The sequence below is a fragment of the Arachis duranensis genome, chromosome 9 (assembly GCF_000817695.3).
Source record: "Arachis duranensis cultivar V14167 chromosome 9, aradu.V14167.gnm2.J7QH, whole genome shotgun sequence".
Classification (NCBI taxonomy): domain Eukaryota; kingdom Viridiplantae; phylum Streptophyta; class Magnoliopsida; order Fabales; family Fabaceae; genus Arachis; species Arachis duranensis.
The window spans coordinates 63,490,019-63,512,439 of record NC_029780.3 but is presented as its reverse complement, the minus strand read 5'-3'; the positions used below and the strand labels follow the sequence as shown (position 1 = coordinate 63,512,439).

Genomic DNA, 22,421 nt, shown 5'->3' with positions numbered 1-22,421 from the left:
AAAAAGTATTGTCACTACATCAATATAATTAAACTAAATTCAAGGATGAATTCGAAGCTCATGTACTTCTTGTTCTTTTGAATTAAAAACATTTTTCATTTAAAAGAGATGAAGGATTCATGGAATTATTCATAGCTTTAAGACATCGTTACTAAATACTAATGATCATGTAATAAAGACACAAACATAGATAAACATATAACATAAAAAAACGAAAAGTAGAAAAAAGTTTAAGAACAAGGAATGAGTCCACCTTAGTGAGGGTGGCGCCTTCTTGAAGGACCATTGATGTCCTTGGGCTCTTCTATGTCTCTTCCTTGTCTTTTTTGCTCCTCCCTAGTGATTTTGGTGCTCCTAATACTTATGTGGAGAAAAATGTATCCCCTGAGGTATCTCAGGGATTTCTTGATGAGGGAATTCCTCATGTTCTCTTGATGTGCAGTCAAATGCTCTTCTACTGAGCTTTGGACCCTTGAGATGAATCTCTCTATCTCCCATGACTTGGAGGTGGAAGCTTTTTGTCTTCCCTTTTCTCTTTTTTTTCTTTTTTTTTTTGAGGTTTCTCTGAATTGTTGATTTTTAGTTTCTCTAGACTTCCTCTTCAAAGTCCTTTCAGGTTCAAGATCTGCTTCAATAAGAATGTTCTTGTCCTTGCTCCTGCTCATATGAAAAAGAAGGGAACAGAAAATAATAATAGGGATCCTCTTTGTCCAGATATAGAGGTTCCTTTATGTGAGTAGAAAAGAAGAAGAATATGAAGGAGAAGAGGAAAATTCGAACTCAGAGAGAGGGGGGTTCGAATTTAGGATGAAGAGAAGTGTTAGTAAATAAATAGAAAGAGGTGAGAGGGATAGAAATTCGAAAAATAAATTTTGAAAAAGGGATAGTAATTTTCGAAAATTAAAATGAAATAAAATTAAAATTAAAATTTGAAATAATTAGTTAATTAGAAGAATTTTGAAAAAGAGGAAAGTAATTTTCGAAAATTAGAGAGAGAAAATTAGTTAGGTAATTTTGAAAAAGATAAAAGATAAAACAAAAAAAATAAATCAATTAGTTAGTTGAAAAAGATTTGAAAATTAATTTTGAAAAGATAAGAAGTTAGAAAAGATTTTTGAAATTAAAGTTTGAAAAAGATATTATATGAAAAGATATGATTAAAAAGATATGATTTTAAAAAGATATGATTTTGAAAAAATAAGATTGAAAAGATATTTTTGAAAAGATATGATTTTAAAAGATATGGTTTTAAAAAGATATGATTGAAATTAGTTTTGAAAAATATTTGAATTTTAAAATCATAATTAATGACTTGACTCACAAGAAATCACAAGATATGATTCTAGAACTTAAAGTTTGAATCTTTCTTAACAAGAAAGTAACAAACTTGAAATTTTTGAATCAAAACATTAATTGATGATGTGATTTTCGAAAATATGATATAAAAATAAAAGATTTTGAAAATATTTTGAAAAAGATTTTTGACATTTTCGAAAATAATAAAAAATGGAAAAGATATGATTTTTGAAAAAGATTTTAAAAAGATAAGAATTTTTAAAAGATAAGATATTTTTTATTTTTGAAATTTTTTTTATGAAAGAGAAAAACACTAAAAGTACTTAATGCATGAAAATTTTGGATCAAAACATATGATGCATGCAAGAACACTATGAATGTCAAGATGGACACCAAGAACACTTTGAAGATCATGATAAACATCAAGAACATATTTTTGAAAATTTTTCAATGTAAAGAAAACATGCAAGACACCAAACTTAGAAATCTTTAATGCTTGGACAATATGAATGCAAGAATGCACATGAAAAACAACAACAAACACACAACAAGAAAATATCAAGATCAAACAAGAAGACTTACCAAGAACAACTTGAAGATCATGAAGAACACTATGAATGCATGAATTTTTGAAAAATGCATAATAATTTTTAAAATATGCAATTGACACCAAACTTAAAAATTGACTCAAGACTCAACCAAGAAACACAAAATATTTTTGGTTTTTATGATTTTATGAATTTTTTTGTATTTTTATTAATTTTTTCGAAAATATATAGGAAAAATAAAATAAGAAATTCTAAATTTTTAATGAGAATTCCAGTGTTCATCAAATGTCAGTCTAAAGCTTCAGTCCAGGAATTAGACATGGCTTACTAGCCAGCCAAGTTTTTGTAAAAGCTCCGGTCCAAAACACTAGACATGGCCAATGGCCAGCCAAGCTTTAAGTGACAAATCAAGCATACAGCAGCAGATGGATTAGTAACAGCTAGCTTGCTCTTGTGATGATGGGTTGAAGCCTCCGTCCAAAAGATTAGACATGGCTTTACAGCCAGCCGGATTTCAACATATCATCATGAAACTCTAGAATTCATTCTTAAAAATTCTGAAGAACAGGATAAAATATTTATTATTTTTTTTCGAAAATTTTAATAATAAAAACAAAAAGCTTAAAATTAAAATAAAATTACCTAATCTGAGCAACAAGATGAACCCTCAGTTGTCCATACTCGAACAATCCCCGGCAACGGCGCTAAAAACTTAGTGCACGGAATTATGATCATCAACAATGGCTCCAATAGTTTGGTAGCTCTCACACGTGAATTACACTTAGTCACAACTCCGCACAACTAACCAGCAAGGGCACTGGGTCGTCCAAGTAATAATACCTTACGTGAGTAAGGGTCGATCCCACGGAGATTGTTGGTATGAAGCAATCTATGGTCATCTTGTAAATCTCAGTCAGGCTTATTCAAATATGATTGGATTAAATAATTAAAAGATAAATAAAATAAACAGGAAATAAAGATAAAGTTACTCATGTACTCCAATGGTGGGAATTTCAGATAGGTGCATGGAGGTGTTGTGTTCCTTCCGAATTTCTACTTTCTTATTACATTCATCCAATCCTTCTTACTCCTTTCCATGGCAAGCTGTATGTAGGGCATCACCGTTGTCAATGGCTACATCCCATCATCTCAGTGAAAATGGTCCAAATGCTCTGTCACAGCACGGCTAATCATCTGTTAGTTCTCAATCAGGTTGGAATAGAATCACGTGATTCTTTTGCGTCTGTCACTAACGCCCAGCCTTTAGGAGTTTGAAGCTCATCACAGTCATTCAATCCCGGAATCCTACTCGGAATACCACAGACAAGGTTAAACTTTCTGGATTCCCATGAATGCCGCCATTAATTCTAGCTTATATCACGAAGATTCTGATTAAGGAATCCAAGAGATATGCGCCCGGTCTAAGGTAGAACGGAAGTGGTTGTTAGTCACGCGCGTTCATAGGTGAGAATGATGATGAGTGTCACAGATCATCACATTCATCAAGTTGAAATGCAACGAATATCTTAGAACAGGAATAAATCGAATTGGATAGAAAATAATTGTAATTGCATTGAAACTTGAGGTACAACAGAGCTCCACACCCTTAATCTATGGTGTGTAGAAACTCCACCGTTGAAAATACATAAGCGAAAGGTTCAGGCATGGCCGAGAGGCCAGCCCCCAAGGTCTAAGAACTAAACGTTCAAAGATGTCTAATACACTAGTAAAAAGTCCTATTTATAATAAACTAGCTGCTAGGGTTTACAAAAGTAAGTAATTGATGCATAAATCCACTTCCAGGGCCCACTTGGTGTATGTTTGGGCTGAGCTTGATCTATCCACGAGCTGAAGCTTCTCTTGGAGTTGAACGCCAAGTTGTAACGTGTTATGGGCGTTCAACTCTGGTTCGTGACGTGTTTCTGGCGTTTGACTCCAGAATGCAGCATGGAACTGGCGTTGAGCGCCAGTTTACGTCATCAATTCCCGAATAAAGTATGGACTATTATATATTGCTGGAAAGCTCTGAATGTCTACTTTCCAAATCCGTTGAGAGCACGCCATTTGGAGTTCTGTAGCTCCAGAAAATCCATTTTGAGTGCAAGAAGTTCAGATTCCAACAGCATCAGTAGTGCTTTATCAGCCTTTTATCAGAGTTTTGCTCAGGTCCCTCAATTTCAGCCAGAAGATACCTGAAATCACAAAAAAACACACAAACTCATAGTAAAGTCTAGAAATATGAATTTAGCATAAAAACTAATGAAAACATCCCTAAAAGTAGCTTGAACCTATTAAAAACTACCTAAAAACAATGCCAAAAAGCGTATAAATTATCCGCTCATCAGTTTATCATCTTCTTTAGGAGAACTCAAAGTTTCCTGTATTTCATCTGCTTCGTCCAACTCAATTCTGGTAACCATGTTTACTTCTTCCTCCAGGGAGTCGATGATATCAATGCTTAAGCTCTCCTCTGGGGTGTTCGGATGCTGCATGGCTTTGAGAGCATTCAGCACATATTTATTCTCATTGACTCTTAGGGTTACTTCTCCTTTTTGCACATCAATGAGGGTTCTTCCTGTAGCTAGGAAAGTCTTCCTAGGATAAGGGATGAACTCTTGTGCCCATCCATATCCAACACTACAAGTCAGTGGGAAAAGTAAAGGGTCCAACCCTAACAATCATATCTTCAACCACTCCTGATGGTATCTTAATAGAACCATCAGCAAGTTGAAGGCATATGCGGGTTGGTTTGACATCATCAATCAAGCAAAGCTTCTTTATTAATGATGTAGGTATTAGGTTAATGCTTGCTCCAAGATCACATAGAGCTGTCCTTGTGCAAGAATTTCCTAGAGTGCATGGTATCATAAAACTTCCAGGATCCTTAAGTTTCTTTGGTAAGCTGTTTTTGAATGACTGCATTGCACTCTTCAGTGAGGAGGACTGTTTCTCTCTAATCCTTCTTATGACTTAAGATGTCCTTCATGAACTTAGCATAAGAAGGTATCTGTTTAAGAGCCTCTGTAAAAGGGATCTTGATCTCTAATGTTTTGAGATAATCCGCAAAGCGGGCAAACTGTTTATCTTTTCCGCTTGGCGGAGTTTCTGAGGGAATGACATCTTAGTCTTATACTCATCAATCTTGGTTGATGATGGCTGAGTACCTCATGTATTGGTAGGGGGGTTACTAGCTTTATGAGGGGTGTTGTCAGTAGGTGACTGACCACTCTTGCTTGGGTGTTCAACGCCCTTGTTGCTGCACCTTTCCTGGCGTACAACGCCAGGGACATCATCTCCTTTTGGGTGTTCAATGCCAAGGTTGCTACCCCCATTTGGGCGTTCAACGCTAGGGATGAATACCCCTTCTTGGCGTTGAATGCCAATGACATTCCTCTTTGGGCATTCAACACCCTCAGAGATGTCTTGGAAAATAGCCTGGTGTTCATCTGTTGGCTTTTCTTCCTTTGATCTCTTGTTGCACTGAGGTTAGGTGTTTAGGGATTTTCCACTCCTCAATTGCATAGCCTGGAATTCCTCTGTTATCTGTTTGGATAACTGCTGCCTTATTTGACTTAGCTGGGCTTCTATATTCCTGTTAGAAGCCTGAGTTTCTCGCATAGCCTCTTGCAATTCTAGTATTTGCTGGGCAAGGGCATGTAGTTGCTGAGTCAATGGGCCATCCTATTTTGGAGGGTTAGGTTCAGTAGATATTGCCTTATCCTCTCCTTTCATAGGAGTCTCAGTAGATGAGTAAAAATGTTAATTAGTGGCCACTGTCTCAATAAGCTCATGAGTCTCTTCAATGGTCTTTCTCATATATATAGAACCACCAGCAAAGTGGTCCAGAGACATTTTAGCCATGTCTGAAAGTCCATAGTAGAAAATATCTAGTTGTACCCATTCTGAAAACATTTCAGTGGGACATTTTCTTAGCAACCTTTTATACCTCCCCCAGGCATCTTGAAGAGATTCATTATCTCCTTGTTTGAAGCCTTGGATGTCCAGTCTCAGTTGGGTCAGTTTCCTTGGAGGGAAGTATTGATTTAAAAACTTGTCCACTAGCTGTTTTCAAGTTTTCAAGCTAGATTTGGGCTGGTTATCTAACAACCTCTTTGCTTGGTTCTTCACAGCAAAAGAAAAGAGCAATAGTCTGTAGACATCTTGGTCTACTCCTTTATTGTGTACTGTGTCAACAATTTGTAAGAAATCTGCCAGAAACTCAGTAGGTTCTTCCTGTGGAAGTCCAGAATACCGGCAGTTTTGTTGCACTAGAGTGATAAGTTGAGGGTTTAGCTCAAAGTTACATGGGTTTACTTCCCCAAAGGCATTTTATCGCTCATCTATGGTGTTAAACACCAGCAAGTAGCCTGAATCACCCCTCCTAGGGCGTTATATGCCCAAGCCGGTGTTTCACACCAAGAGCAGGCCGAAGTCACCCCCTCTATGGGCCTCCAATTGGATTTAACACTCCTTAGTTTTATTTCCTTTTGTAATCTTTATTTACAAACAATATCTTTTTTTAGGTCTAGCATTTATTACTAGGATTAGTATTTAAAGGGATCAGATGCACCCTGTCTAGGTATCTGGAATCTCGCATCAAGCATCATAGGAAATTATGCTTTCTCTATAGGTGTGAGCAACTAAACCTCTTGGTTAAGGTTAGGATCTCTGTTTATTTCTATCGATTAGAACTATTATTCTTCTATTTTAATTTATGTTTGATTCAATTCTAAGGATTGTTTTCGTTCTTAATCTTATGAACTGGGTGGAACGAGAGTGTGAACTTTTTCTACAAGTTCTTGTGATTCTTGAGAGAGTTATCTCGCTTGAACTACAGCTTGAAAGCACTCCTCTTAGACAGTTAATTACACAAACTGATGGGGATAAGCAACATCAATTTAGCCAGTTTGGGGTGATTAAGGCCTTCATGGTATAAACTAGTTTGTTTTCTAAACTTCACCCTCTAATTTGAGTTAGGTGACCACGAGAGTGGTGGTTGATGAAGGTTGGAGGAGGCTAAATCGCTAAAAGATTAGGGTTTAGACACTTATAATTTGTCATAGAATGAATCATTCATTGTTAAAATAGTTGGTAAGAACTTTCTGGAAAGATAAATATTTCCGAGACCTTAACTGTTTTTCTCATCCTGTTTTCACACCAAATTGTTTATTACTTTCTTTATTTCTCTTGCTTTTTGTTTAAGCGTTTTCAACAACCAAAACCTCTTTTTGATTCACCTGACTAAGTCCAACAAGATAACCATTGGTTGCTCAGTCCGACAATCCTCGTGGGATTGACCTTCACTCACATGAGGTATTACTTGGATGACCCGGTGCACTTGCCGGTTAAGCTATGCGAGTTCCTAATACGCGCACAATATAGCCAAACCTGACATGTCCGGTAGCTAATCCTGACACTGTCTCTCTGATGCGCATTAATATCATTAGAGAGAATTCGTACTCTATCACCATTAGAGGGATTATGTGTCCTGTCACCATTAGAGGGATTATGTACCCTGCTGTCACCATTAGAAGGAATAGGTGCCCTATCACCCTTACAACCAAAGAGAAAACACAAACATACTTATCATCAATCATCCTCAACCATGTCTCATTTATCATATTCATTCAATTTTATAATCAAACTCAGTTTTCTCATTCTTCTTCCTCATCTTTTTTCTGGAGCAAGTGGACAACGCTACTACCTCTTACCCGGAGTCTCAATTCTTAACAAAACTCAATTTCATTTTCAAATCCATTTCTCAATATCATTCAATTAATTCAAAAATCATACTTTTCAAAATCAAATCTCATCATCCTTCATTTAAATTCAATCATCACCATTCCTCCTATCTGTTCATTAACAATTTAAACTCAAAACATATCTTTTTCTTAATAACTCAGAAACAAGTTGATGTGTGGAAAACGATCCAACACAAAACTCACCGGCAAGTGTACCGGGTCGCATCAAGTAATAAAACTCACGGGAGTGAGGTCGATCCCACAGGGATTGAAGGATTGAGCAATTTTAGTTCAGTGGTTGATTTAGTCAAGCGAATCAAGCATTGGTTGAGTGATTTTGTATCCAACAGTAAGTAAATAGCAGAGAATGTAAAGGGAGAGGGAGGAATTGCAGAAATTAATGAGAATTGAAAGTAAAGGTGCTGAATCTTAAAGAACAAGAAATTAAATGACTGAAACTTAAAGTGCAAGAAATGTAAATTGTAGTAACTTAAAGTGCAAGAAATATAAATTGCTTGAATGGAAAAGGGATTTGAGGACTGGGAATTCAGAATTTAAGCAAGGGAAATTTAATTACAGCAATTAATAAAGCAGAAGATGAATTGGATAATTAAAGAGAAATTGAAGATTGAAGCAGTAAAGGAAATTGAATTCAACTCAATTATGCAGTAGGAAAATCAAAGAGATCTTGAATGGAGATTAAGACAGAAATTCCTCAATTCTTCACACCCAAGACTCAAACAAGAAAAGTAAAAAGTGCTCAAGAAAGAACGAGGAAGAAGAGAGATCAATTCTCCTTCCCAATTCTCTAAAATCTCACTTCCAAGCTCTCAACGAAAAATCAAGTCTAAAGATGTGAAAATTCAAAAATAAAAAAAAGAGGTCCTAATTACATCAAACTATCTCCTATTTATACACTTTCTATTCTTGGATTTTGGAATTTGGATGGGCTTTTGATTTGGTGAAGAAATGAATTAAATTGGATTTTTAATCCAATTTTCAGCCCATGAGAAAGTAGCTTCCAGGAGGCTGCCCTGCCCTTGTGGAGGGCAGAGTAGGGAAATTGTGTGATGAAGCCTCGTGCGTGCGTGTGCTGCGTGTGTAGCATCAGGATGCTGCCCTGCCCTTGTGGAGGGCAGGGCAGTGTTGCCATGGTGCGCCTTGCCTTGCTGCCCGTGCGTCCATGTTGCGCGCCAATTGCTCAAGCCCGTGCCAATTTGTGCGCTGGCCATGCACCAAGAAATGCTGCCCTGCCCTTGTGGAGGGCAGGGCAATGTTGCCAATGGGTGAAGTCCCAAGTTCGAAACTCGGTGGAGGCACACGCTGCTCCTTTTTCCTTGGTTTTCTTGGCACCAAAGTAACGCCTAGTTCCTTGCTTCCTCATGGTGCTGTGTTCGATTCTTGGAGATTGAAAACAAGCCAAGTTTTGCTTGTTTTCCTTGTATTTGAGCGCTACTCCTTTCCTCCTTGTTCTTGGGTTCGAAACCCATATTTCCTTTGAATTATTTTTCATGAAAGCCCGATATTGCTCTTGAGGAGGGCAGGGCAGAGTTTTTGCTTCCTTTGTTCCTTGGCATAGAATTGTGCTCCGCCCTTATTGTGGGCAGGGCAGTGATGCTTTTAAGGCTTGGTTCATTATGCTGCTCTCCTGGAGGGCAATGTGCTCTTGTGGAGGGCAGTGTTTGCTTCTTCCTTCTATGTTGCACCATACTTCTCATCTCTTGGCCACACTTCCTAAGCCACGTTTTTCTTCTTTTCTTCCTTTCTTCACCTACAAGAAACCAAAACAACCAATCAAAGTATCTCTAAACTCATAAGGTTTATAATTCATTAAAAATCAATAAATTTTAGTTCAAACCTCATGATTTAGCATCAATTTAATGGTGGTTGTTTGATTTAAAGAAGTCATGCATTTTCATTCCAATTTACTTACTTAGGATGCAAGGAAGTGCATAAAGACTAGTGAAACAAGTGAAATTAGCTTAAAAAATGGGTATATGATGACTTGTCATCACAAGTCATATAATCCTTAAATCTCAATCTTTCTAAATATCCATTTTAAACAAAGTCTCCAATTTTTATAAAAATGTTTACAACATCTCCTCTAAATTTAGACTATGCCACCCTTACGGGTCCCATCAAAACCACATTTTCCAACCAATTCTTAACCAGCTTCAATATCAAACAATTCTAATGTCATTGTTTTCAAAATTGAACCAATTCCAATAATAAATCTTTTTCAAAACCAAACCATCTCTAATATTAAACTATTTATAAAATTAAACCAATTCAAAATCAAACTGCTTACAATATTAATTTATTTTTATATCTCAATTCATTTTCAATATACCATTTTCCAATGCCGATTCATTTTCAATATCAAATTAATTCCAAAACCAAGAAAACCACTTTTCATAATGTTCAATCAAATCAATTTCTTATCAAAAACCCATACCACTCAAGTAATCAGTAATTCAATTCAACAAACAACCACATCCGTGAGACAAACTTAATCACAAGAATACATCTTTCATGACCATATTAATTTATAACAATTCTGTAATATAAAATAATTTTTTAAGAAAAACCCTAACCTCAACTAGTCAAAACCGAAAAGCTATAAAACGCATAAAACACCTTTTTTCCCTGGCCCACAACAGTGGCAACTGCAACTACAATTTCATCTTACTTCCGCGACAACAGCGAGAGCTTTAATCAAAACATGCAAAGACCATAACTCAACCCTACGTTAAAAAAATCTCAGAATCTTTAAGCAAAACTAACAGAATGCTGACTTTTCAAGGGTTCCGGAATGAAATGCGTACTGTAACTGAGGAAAATCGACTGAACCGAACAGCAATTGCTCAATCTGTAGTCTAGGCAGCCATGATGCCATTCCCGACATCCAAAGGTACGGCAGTGCGGTTTGAACTAAACCAAGATGAGTGGCAGCAACCCCAAGCATTTCCGACGAGCTCCAGCAGCGGTGACTTACTCCGGTGATGACCCAACAATGGCAACGGCGACAGGAGCTTCGATGGCGGCTGCTGTAGCTCGAACTCCACCAACGGTGACAACCCATCGCAGACCCTCCCTATCTCCAACCCATCTCTCTTCGACAACGGCGCAGCTGGCGGCGACGAGGACGAACGGCAAAGGTGACGGATTCGGGGCCGGCCAGTTGTCAGCGGCTTCTCGCGTCTCCCATTCTGTGACAACATCGGTGCCCTTCTTCCTCTCCTCCATCGATCTCTCTCTTTCGTCTGGCTCTTCTTCTTGCTAGTGACACAGCAACGGCGACAGTAGCAGTGATGTATATTTGCGCCGTCTCTCTGTCCTTCCTCTTCTCCCTTTCTTCTTCCTCGGTCCCCCCTTCTCCGTTCTACTTATTCTTCCCCTGGGTGCGTGTGTTGTGTTTTTTTTAAGAAAGGAAATGGCAGTTAGGGTAAAAAGTTAGGGTTTGATTTGGGAATTAGAGTTTTGTGTATGAAATTGGAAATTTTTAGTATTTTAGTAACTTTAATAAACTTAGGGTAATAAAGTAATTGAAAACAAATTTTAATCCAATAATAATATCTATAAAAATATTATTTAATTATCAATTTACAAATTTATTTTTAAATAAATACTCTAATTTAATAAATAAAGATAATTAAATTAATTTTTTTAAATTATAAATTAAAATTCAATATCTAATTATTCAAATTAAAACGGATAAAACTCTCAGTATTTTCAATCAATAATGTTTTAAATCAATATTAAAAAAGTACTTAATTAGTATAAACATCTTTGAAAATATATTTTTGAATAAATAAAATAAATAATTAAATAATTTATTATTTAACTTTTAAAAAATCTAGGTCTAACACCAGCAACTGCTGGTTGGCCTATTTATGGCTTTCCACCAAATAGATTTGAAAATTCATCAAGTTTTAGTGATAACTCAGTGCCCCCATTATATTCTAAATTTTCTTGGAATTATCAATTGGATTCTACATAGATTACTTCTAGTTCAATGACTGCTTTTCGACATCATGTTGATGAAAGTCATCACAATCTGGTCAATTTATTAATCCAGCAGATGACTACAACTTTGAATCCTATGATGGCATATCACAAATCAAAATTCGAACACCTTGCTAGAAAAGTGGAGAGAATTGCTCGAATTATTAATTATGATGAAGGAGATCAAAATTTGCATTTGAATCAAGAGGATGGGATGAATATGCCAAAAATTATAGGAGGTGATATGCATTTTTGGAGTATAAATCGATTACTTGAAAAAGGCCTTCCCAATTATGGGACCAGTTATCATAAAGTTTTACTTTCTTTCTATCAGCAATATAACTTTGAGAACTAATTCACCCACTTGGAAACACATTTCTTTTACTCGTCCATTGTAAATACGAGCAATACATTTTTTTTTATGAATGAGATTTTCAAGCGCCAAAATATCTTCGTTATCTAACTCATTTAATTCATCGAACATTGCACTCAAATAATCTTTAATTAGCAATTTATCGTGCCTCATTGAGATAAACTTCTAAGGGTAATACTGCATCATGACTATAAACTAATTTATAAGGAGAGGTATTCGTCGATCTTCTAGGTAAATTTCGATAAGTCCATTATACTTGACTTAAAGTCTCATGCCAATTATAATAATAATTGGGTAAAGTATATTTTTTGTCCTTAAAGTTTGACAAAAGTTTCAAAAATACCCCTAAATTTTATTTTATTTCAATTTTATCGCAAAAATTTTTGATTTACATCAAATATACTCCTGACGGCTAATTTTTCTAAAAATTTAAGACTAATTCAACAACAATGTTATAAGAACAACCCTCAATACAAGTAAATCAAACATAATTTTTATACATTATTGTTAGATTGGTCTTAAATATTTTGAAAATTTAGTCGTTGAGAGTATATTTGATACAAATCGAAAACTTCTAAGACAAAATTAAAACAAAATAAAACTTAAGGATATTTTTAAAACTTTTGCCAAGCTTTAGGGACATAAAAATATACTTTACCGGTAATAATTTGTCCACAAGTATGATACACTTTTCCTCCATAGACATTTTCTTCCCTCTGTAAGTTAACACGTAACATAGCGTTCTAGGAGAGAATTCAAATTCGGCCAAACGAAATAAAGAGAATGATAACTATATTTTGTACAACAAAAATTTGGAAATTGTAGACAATATAACAAGGTGGGGAAATTTGAAAAAGTAGTTTGACAAAAGGAGACAAATTTTGTGGTTCAGTTATGTACCATCAAACATGTACCTACCGGCCAACCTTAGGTAGAATTCAGGTTGAGGAATGAGGATGTGCCGCTAGTTAAAACCCCACTTATCTTCAGGTTAATTGGTGCATAATAGAGATTCCATTTCAACTTTATGGAATGAGTTTATGTCGTCCTCTTATATCATATATCATATCATATATATCTTGAAAAGCTAAGCGTGCCATCCCATCATTTTGTTAACAGCCACTCCCACAGTCAACCAAGGCTTTGTCCATTTACTTTTCTTTTCTTTTTTCTATCAATTCTATATTTTCTCGCTTTTGATTTTGATTGGAACCAGTTGGTATCAAACCAAAGAGGCACCATTTGAAATTTTGAAATTCCAAAGACTACTGGATGGAGAAGCTCTATAATATTATTATGGAGTGTGTGGAAAGAATATCAAATCTATTCATTCGTCCTTTGTCGGCCATCACAAACCTTAACATATGTAAAGGATCTCTTAGTCTCTCAGATGAACTTGTCGTTCAAAGAATGTGATGTCTTTTAGTCCTTAATTTATCCACTATTAAGCTAGAATGTATGTTCCCGTTATTATGGCAAGTATCACTCTAGCTGTATTGTCCATTACAAAAATTTCAACCCTTTTGTGAATCTTATAATTTGCTTCATTTCCCATTTCTACTTAGAGCAGAAGAAAGTATGCACCTTTAGTATAGAAAGTGTACATAATTTGCGTCTGCAAGTGCTCTTAGTAGATCAGCATATGGAGAATAATTCACGTGCATTGGTTTTTACGCTGATATTTACTCTTTCAACTGTTGTGTTATATTGTCCTTCTGAAGGACTCAATGCAGAGGGTGAATACCTTCTTGAAATGAAAAGGAAATTTTCCGACAAATACAGGTACCTGGAGAATTGGAACTCAAGTGATTCCACGCCTTGTGGGTGGAAGGGTGTGAACTGCAGCATGGGAAGCAATCCAGTGGTGGTGTCTCTCGACTTGCATTCGATGAACCTCTCCGGATCTTTGGCTCCCAGCATTGGTAGTTTGGTTTACTTGTCTCGCCTTAACCTCTCTGGAAATTCCTTGACTGGGATTATACCCAAACAGATTGGAAACTGCTCAAGCTTGCAAGTTCTTGCTCTCAACAACAATCTTTTAGAAGGCCGAATTCCTGTTGAAATCGGCCAGCTTTTGGATTTAACAGAATTGTACGTTCACAACAACAGACTGTCTGGGCATTTTCCAGTGGAAATTGGTAACCTTTCTTCACTCACAGTATTTACTGCATACACCAATAATCTCACTGGATCTTTGCCAAGTTCTTTCGGCAACCTTAAGAGCTTGCGACGCTTCCGAACCGGTCAAAACATGATATCAGGAAGTCTACCCCAAGAGATAGGTGGATGTCAGAGCTTGGAATATCTTGGTTTAACTCAGAATCAGATAAGTGGTGAAATTCCAAAAGCACTTGGGCTGCTCAAGAACATAAAATTTTTGGTCCTTAGGGAAAACAACTTCAATGGGGCCATACCCAAGGAGCTTGGAAACTGCACAAATTTAGAGGTACTGGCTCTATATAGGAACATGCTTGTGGGATCAATCCCAAGGGAGCTGGGAAACCTTGTGCTCCTAAAGAAGTTGTACCTTTACCACAATGAGTTGACAGGAGAAATTCCAAGAGAAATTGGGAACCTTACTCTTGCTACTGAGATTGACTTTTCAGAGAACCTGTTGACCGGAAGAATACCAGCTGAGTTGGCTAAGATTCCAGGGCTACAATTGCTTCATCTCTTCCAGAATGTGCTTACCGGTGTCATCCCAAATGAGCTCACAACTTTGAAGAACCTGACTGATGTTGATCTCTCTATCAATTATCTCAGAGGTACTATTCCTGTTGGATTTCAGGACTTGCTCTACTTGACCACCTTGCAACTCTTCAACAACTCACTAACTGGTTCCATTCCTCGAGCGCTCGGAGCCAACAGTCGACTCTGGGTGCTTGATGTATCATTCAACAACTTGGTGGGAAGAATTCCAGTTCATCTATGCCAAAATTCTAAGTTGATGCTGTTGAACTTGGGTTCAAACAAGCTCAGTGGAAGTATCCCTTATGGGATTTTAAGATGCAAGTCTTTGGTGCAGCTTCGTCTCTTTGCTAACAACTTTCGAGGCAGGTTTCCTTCCACTTTGTGCAGACTTGTTAATCTTTCTGCACTGGAATTGGATCAGAATGACTTCACTGGTCCTCTTCCTCCACAAATTGGTAACTGCATAAGCTTGCAGAGACTTCACCTTTCCAACAATCGTTTTTCGTCTGAGCTGCCAAAAGAAATGGGTAACCTCTCGCAGTTAGTGACCTTTAATGTCTCAACAAATTATCTTTATGGTAGATTACCTTTGGAACTGTTCAATTGCAAGAAGCTCCAACGGCTTGATCTCAGCCATAACAAATTTGTAGGTCCTTTTCCAGGTGAGATAGGAACTCTTTCTCAGTTGGAGCTTCTGAGATTCACAGGAAATAACTTTTCAGGGCAAGTTCCAGCGTCAATAGGGAAACTTGTGCGCTTGACTGAATTGCAAATGAGTGAAAACTCGTTCAGTGGTTGCATACCGGCCGAGTTGGGTGCCCTCTCGGCCTTACAGATCACATTGAATCTCAGTCATAATGAACTCACAGGCCAAATCCCCTTTGAGCTTGGGAAACTTAACATGCTAGAATCCCTCCAACTCAACAACAACCATTTGAGTGGTCAAATTCCATCCACCTTTGTGCAACTATCAAGTTTGTTGGCCTGCAACTTCTCAAACAATGATCTTTCTGGGCCTTTACCTTCCTTACCCTTCTTCCAGAACTCGACATCCAGCTGCTTCTTTGGAAATAAAGGACTGTGCGGTGGAATTCTTCGTCCTTGCCCGAAAAATGCTTCGCCCTCTCCAAATAAACTAGGGAAGGTACTGGCTATAGCTGCAGCTGTCGTTAGTGCTGTTTCTTTAGTTCTGATTGTGGTAATTATATATCTCATGATACGTCCGGTGGATTCCGTTTCGCCACAGCTAGACGTTGACACATCACATGCTCCACCTGTTTCAGACATGTACTTCTTCTCAAAGGAGGTCTTAACATTCCAAGACGTGGTTGAAGCCACTGAAAATTTCCACCCCAAATATATCATTGGAAAAGGTGGCACTGGTACTGTGTACAGAGCAGATATATCAACCAGTGACACAATTGCTATTAAGAAGCTAGATTTGAGCCGGGAAGGCGTGGTCTTAAATGACAGCTTCCGCGCTGAAATTTCTACCTTGGGAAAAATACGTCACAGAAATATTGTGAAATTGCATGCCTTCTGCACCTATCATGGCTCAAAACTAATACTTTACGAGTACATGGCTAAGGGTAGCTTGAGGGAGTTATTGCAAGGAGCAACTTGTAGTCTTGATTGGCGTAAAAGATTTAGAATTGCCCTTGGAGCTGCACAAGGACTATCTTATTTGCACCATGATTGCAAGCCTAGGATAATCCACCGTGACATTAAGCCTAGTAACATACTCATTGATCATGAATTTGAAGCTCATGTTGGTGACTTTGGCTTGGCAAAGCTGATTGATGTGTCAACGTCTAAATCAGTGTCTGCAGTTGCAGGTTCTTATGGCTACATTGCCCCAGGTGAGTAATATTCATCCAAACATATTTTCCTCTTATTAGTCAATCTTCCACTGTACTTGATTCCCTTATCCTTTCAATTTAGTTTATATGGTTTAAAAGTTCGGTAATCAGTCCTTATATTGTACAAAAACTAAGTTCATTATAGTTAACAATTTCTAAGTTCATTATATAGTCTATATGGTTTTAAAATTGTGATATATACGTGTATAAAAAATTTAAAAAGAAAATGTCTTATCAATTATCATCAACTATTGGGGCTTAACTTTATCACAAAATTTTCAAATTAGAGAGAGGTGTTGAAAATGTTTGTAATATAACGATTTATTAGAAATGTTTACACCATCGGAACATGGTTGATATTATTCTACTCAATGTTAAGGACTTGATTACAAATTTTTAAGCTATAGAAATCTAATTAAAAATTGTTGGAACCTTGATTCTTTTTCATTATAACTAACTCACAGCTTATGATTCTGGATATCTTGTTTAACATCTTTCAAGACATAAATTCTGTTGTATAATTGATGGTTCTAACATCTTAACAGAGTATGCATATACCGTGAAAGTGACTGAAAAATGTGACGTATATAGCTATGGTGTTGTCCTTTTGGAGCTACTGACTGGCAAGAAGGCAGTGCAACCAATAGATCAAGGTGGTGATCTCGTGTCATGGGTGAAAAATCATATACACAAACATTCTTTATCACTGGACATTTTTGATACTCGATTGAACCTGCATCTATTGGATAAAATACTTGTTGCTCAGATATGTGATGTCTTGAAAATTGCTGTGATCTGCACTGATACGTGTGCTTCAAGGCGCCCGAGTATGCGCAAAGTTGTGTCAATGCTTGTAAGTTCTAGTAATCGAGTAGAGCAACCATCTTCATTATCTTCTCCATGTGAAGAATCAAGATGCTAATAAACCTGAATAATTTGTGTAAAGTGTAAAGAAAGTTTAACTTGTTTAACATGGTACTAATTTCAGTGCATGTATTAATCTTTCGTAATAACAAATTTATAAAAATTAAAATATGCTTCCTATTTCGAAAGTGGAACAAAAAACATCTTGCTTAAAAGATAATTTCTTTACCATGTTGATTAAGTTTACATTTACTATGTATTTAAGTTATAAGTAATATGTATTTGTCCCACGACATAAAATTTTGAATCTATCCATCTTCACTATAAAGCTTTAGAATGGTGACGAATCCAAAAAATTTGACAATTAGAATAAAATATATTAATAATTTATTGATTTAAGTACTTGTTATTTCTTATAATTTAATAATTTTTTACTTAGCTTCTTATAGTTTAAGAGTTTATAGTCGAATTATTATATTCGGTAAAAAAAATTGTTTAATTAGAACCTTAGTACTTATCTTTAAAAACATATCCCTTAATCCTGAAATATTTGTTTTTAAAAAATTTTATAATTCATCGTATATCAAATATAAAAATAAATATTTTTAAAAAGTTAAAAAAATCCTAATTGAGAATTTTTTTATCTAATATAAGGATTTAACATAATATCAAAATTTTAAATTATAAGGACTTAAAAAAATGATAAAACAATAAAGACTAATAAAAAATTAAACCTTATTCTTTTAATTATATTATGGTATTGTAAAATATGATTAATTTTAAAATTATATAACTAACAAATTAAAATACTAAAATAGTAATTTAAATAACAATATATACTTTAGAATTCGATTATTGTAAGTTTCATATTAAAAAAATAAATAATTTTTAAAGTATAAATACAATTAATATGTCTCTTTATATATATGTTATAAAATAATCATTTAAAAAATCATTTTTCTTAAGATTACAAAACCAACTATTTATTTTTTTGTGATTGTGGATGATTATTTTTATGAAAATTACGAACCTACGATTTTCCTACGTTAAGTTTTTGGCGCTGTTATCGGAGAATTGCTAATGTGCATGGTGTGCGGAATTCCATTAACATTTTTGCAACTCCGTACAACTAACCAGCAAGTGCACTGGGTCGTCCAAGTAATACCTTACGTGAATAAGGGTCGATCCCACGGAGATTGCCAGGGTGAAGCAATCTATGGTTATCTTGTAACTCTTAGTCAGGAGATTAATAATAAAAAGAATTTTGTTTGTGAAAAGTAAAAGAGCATGAAAAGAATGGTACTTGTTATTCAATAATATAGAGCAAGTTGAGGTTTCGGAATTGCTTTGTCTTTTGAATTTCTGTTTTTCTACTGTCTTCTTCTTCCAAAAATGCATGTCCCTTCCATGGCAGGCTGTATGTTGGTGGATCACCGTTGTCAATGGCTATCATCCGTCCTCTCAGTGAAAACATGTCCTCTACGGTTTCCTGCATGGCTAATCATCTGTCGGTTCTCACTTGTGTCGGAATAGGATACATTTATCCTTTTGCACACTGTCACTGCGCCCAACATTCGCGAGTTTGAAGCTCGTCACAGTCATCCCATCCCAGATCCTACTCGGAAGACCACAGACAAGGTTTAGACTTTTCGGATCTCAGGAATGCTGCCAATTGGTTCTAGCCTCTACCACGAAGGTTCTGATCTCACGAGTTTGAGTGCTTTGTTGTCAGAAGATGCAGGTCAAACTCGTGGATTAGAAACCCAAGAGATATGCACTCAAGCTGTCGCCCAATGACTACGTTGAGCTCATGTAGAGCGGAAGTGGTGTCAGGCACGCGTTCATAAGTTGGGGAATGATGATGAGTGTCACAGATCATCACATTCTCCATGTTGAAATATGAGTGAGTATCTTATAATAGAAACAAACGTGATTGAATAGAAAACAGTAGTAATTGCATTAATCCATGGAAACATAGCAAAGCTCCTCGCCCCCACCTATGGGATTTAGAGGTTCATATTGTAGAAGATACAATAGGATTTGTCAAAATGTCATAAGTTCCAAAATAATTCACTAAAAGTAGTTTTTATACTAAACTAGTAACCTAGGTTTATAGAGAATGAGTAACTAGATGTAGAGAGTGCATAAATCCACTTTCAGGGCCTACTTGGTGAGTGTTTGGGCTGAGCTTCCTAGCTTCCTAGCTTTCCTGTTTTTAGAGTTAAACGCCAGCTTGGATGCCAGTTTGGGCGTTTAACTCCAGCTTTGGTGCCAGTTCTGGCATTTTACGCCAGAAAAGGGTCTCTGGTGGGCGTTTAAACGATAGTTTGGCCCATCAAATCTCAGAAAAAGTATAGACTATCATATGTTGCGGGAAAGCCCAAAATGTCTACTTTTCAACGCAATTGAGAGCGCCCCAATTGAGTTTCTGTAACTCCAGAAAATCCACTTTGAGTGCAGGAGGGTCAGAATCCAACAGCATCTGCAGTCCTTTTTCAGCCTCTGAATCAGATTTTTGCTCAGGTCCCTCAATTTCAGCCAGAAAGTACATGAAATTACAAAAAATACACCAACTCATGGTAAAGTCCAGAAATGTTATTTTTACATAAAAATTAATAAAAATACAACAAAAAGTGAGTAAAACATGCTAAAAACTATATGAAAACACTACCAAAAAGCGTATAAAATATCCGCTCATCAGTGCGCTTGTTATTGGTTATTGTTAATATGTTGATATTATGAATAACTTGATTTTTGGTTTGTTTACTAGTTTTTTGCTAGTTTTAGGAATTTATTTTCCTTGTTTTCTTGGTAGCTTTTGTTTTTATTTTCTTTTTCTATTATAAATTCTCACCTTTTTGGCTATAAGCTGAGTTTGATTCTAATTATGTTGTAGGAAATGGGAATTTCAATGAGAATATGTATTAAGTATGGGAAAATCAAAGGTTGGAGGAGCCTCAAGCATATGGACAATCTTCATGGAAACAACCTCCTCTTACATACTATGAGCATAATTCAATCCATGATGCATACTTGTTCCAAAGGTTACCTGAAATGAAGAGGTCAATCTCAGATGAGATCTTCTAGATTGATCAAGGCTGCCGTGCCCGACTTGTAGGAGTGGGAGGTGTTGCGGGTCCTCGTTCAACGGAGGGGGTGGTTCCTGCAAGAGACTCCGATGCTTAAGCCAGTACCGGCTTTAGGCAGATTTTTTTGTAGAATTGGAGTATCAGTTATACTTGGGTACTCCAGTGTATTTATAGTATTGATTAATGATCTTTCTTTATGATAAGTTGGCTATCTTATCTTTATCTTTTGGTCGACCGCTCTTGTATGGGCGGTGGTTCCTTCACCTTTGGGCCTTCTTGGGCCTTTATGGCAATTTGGCCAAACTCTTTTACGAAGAGGTCGGTGGCAAGCCAACCTTAGAGGTCGGCTGTTATATCCTCATTCAACCTGGACCTTATAGCTCGGTCTAGGGTATGAACAATGCCCCTGCTTGAGCTTCATCTTCCCCTTAAGATTGTGCTTTCAAGCTTCGATCCCTTTGAGGAAGTCGTGTTCAAGCATCTGTCCGGTTTGCTCCTTCCTATGTGAGTTTCGCGTCATTTTAAATGCTACATTTCAAAATGCAGAGTTTTTTTTTACTTCTTTATTGCTGCGTTCATTTCTCAAAAGCGTTGTTTCCTTGGGAGTATGCAAGCGCTTTTAAAGCCTATTAATAGGGCTTTTAATTCCTTTTTGCTGTTTCGTTCCCTCTTTCAATTTGAAATTACAGAGGTTTTTTTATTTCTTTTCAGTTTTCTACTTCTTCTCTTCTTCTCTGCAAAAACTTTTGCATCTGGCTCCCTTGATTTTGCCCCAGGCTTCCTTCTTCTCTGAAGCTTTTTGAGGTGTTCGTGGATCGTTGTTGTTGTTGCTGTGTGTTTGTTGCTGTTGCTTCTTTCTTTGTCGTAGGTTGGTGTTACATTTTCCCGTTCCCTTTCCTGGTTGCATCCATTTTTAATGTTTTGTTCTCTGTTTGCATGTTTCTGTTTTCCTTTCAAAGTTTTGATCTTGGTTTGCTTTTGGGTTTTTAAAAAGGTTGAAGTTCTTTGATTTCTATCTTGTTTGTTGGTAAGGCTAGGGTTTTGATTTTTTGCGTTTCTTCTTTCTGTATTTGCATTGTTGCCTCCAAAGGGTGCCTCAGGGTTTTGATGATGATTCTTTTGCTTTTTTGTGAATCTTGGGGTGCCCTTTTGCTGCCATACCTGCTATTTGCTGGTTGTTTCTTCATTTTCTGTTTCTGTCCAAGTTGTTCGATAGTGACATTCTTTTTGTTTTCTTGCTGTAGGTGTAGTTTCTTTATGTCTTCATGTAGAAATATCATTGAGATGTCTACAAAGGTTCCCCCTAGTATGGCTGACTGGTTAGATTCTATAGTGTTGATGTGTGTCACTAACACAACTTCCAACTATTTAACCTTTCTCCCAACCTTTTAACCTTCTCTTCCACCTAAATGTAAAGTTTTTCAACCCTTGTCCCAAGAACAACAAGACCTTCAATCATTCTTCCAAGAGCAAGTATGGTTCCGAAGGAAGCAAAGGGATTTCATGGCCACCATAGCCGAAGTGATGAATCGCTTGACCCTATTACGCTCAAGCAATCAAGATATTTCCCTTGAGGAATGTGGAGTAGTAACAAATGAGTGTAAAGAGGAGGAGAACATGGAGCCTCAAGGAGAAGAAGAGGAGCCAAGGCTTGGGTCACAACAGGAGTAAGGTAGAAGTAGTGAACCGGAAGAGGTAAAGGGAGAATTGAAGGAGTCTGATCAAGAAGTGGATTACATCATCAATGATTTTTTGTCCAACTTGGTCAACCCCTCAATGATCTTGAGGAACCTTCCACACTTGAGTTTGAAAGAGATAGGGAAGAGCTTAAAAAGGGTGGTGAGGAAGAGGTGATCACCTAAGAATTGGAGGCATTCATGCAAGAGTCCAAGAGAGTGACTCTAACCCAAGGGCAATTTGAGTGGGTAACAATATCTTCAATGAGCTTCATCGGA

General features: G+C 36.6%; 1 protein-coding gene across 2 annotated transcripts; it reads left to right on the top strand.

Annotated features, from left to right (window-relative positions):
• Nucleotides 1-13,158: 13,158 nt before the first annotated feature.
• On the top strand, nt 13,159-17,494 carry LOC107465566 (probable leucine-rich repeat receptor-like protein kinase At5g63930). 2 transcript variants are annotated; one of them, XM_052253806.1, is made up of 3 exons: nt 13,159-15,181; nt 15,305-16,513; nt 17,059-17,494. In XM_052253806.1, exons 1-3 carry the CDS (start codon nt 13,606-13,608, stop codon nt 17,433-17,435), a joined length of 3,162 nt encoding a protein of 1,053 aa, XP_052109766.1. In that variant the 5' UTR covers nt 13,159-13,605; the 3' UTR covers nt 17,436-17,494. The 2 variants fall into 2 exon arrangements, with proteins under 2 accessions (XP_052109766.1, XP_015940029.1); XM_016084543.3 differs by having other exon boundaries at nt 13,159-16,513.
• Nucleotides 17,495-22,421: the final 4,927 nt, after the last annotated feature.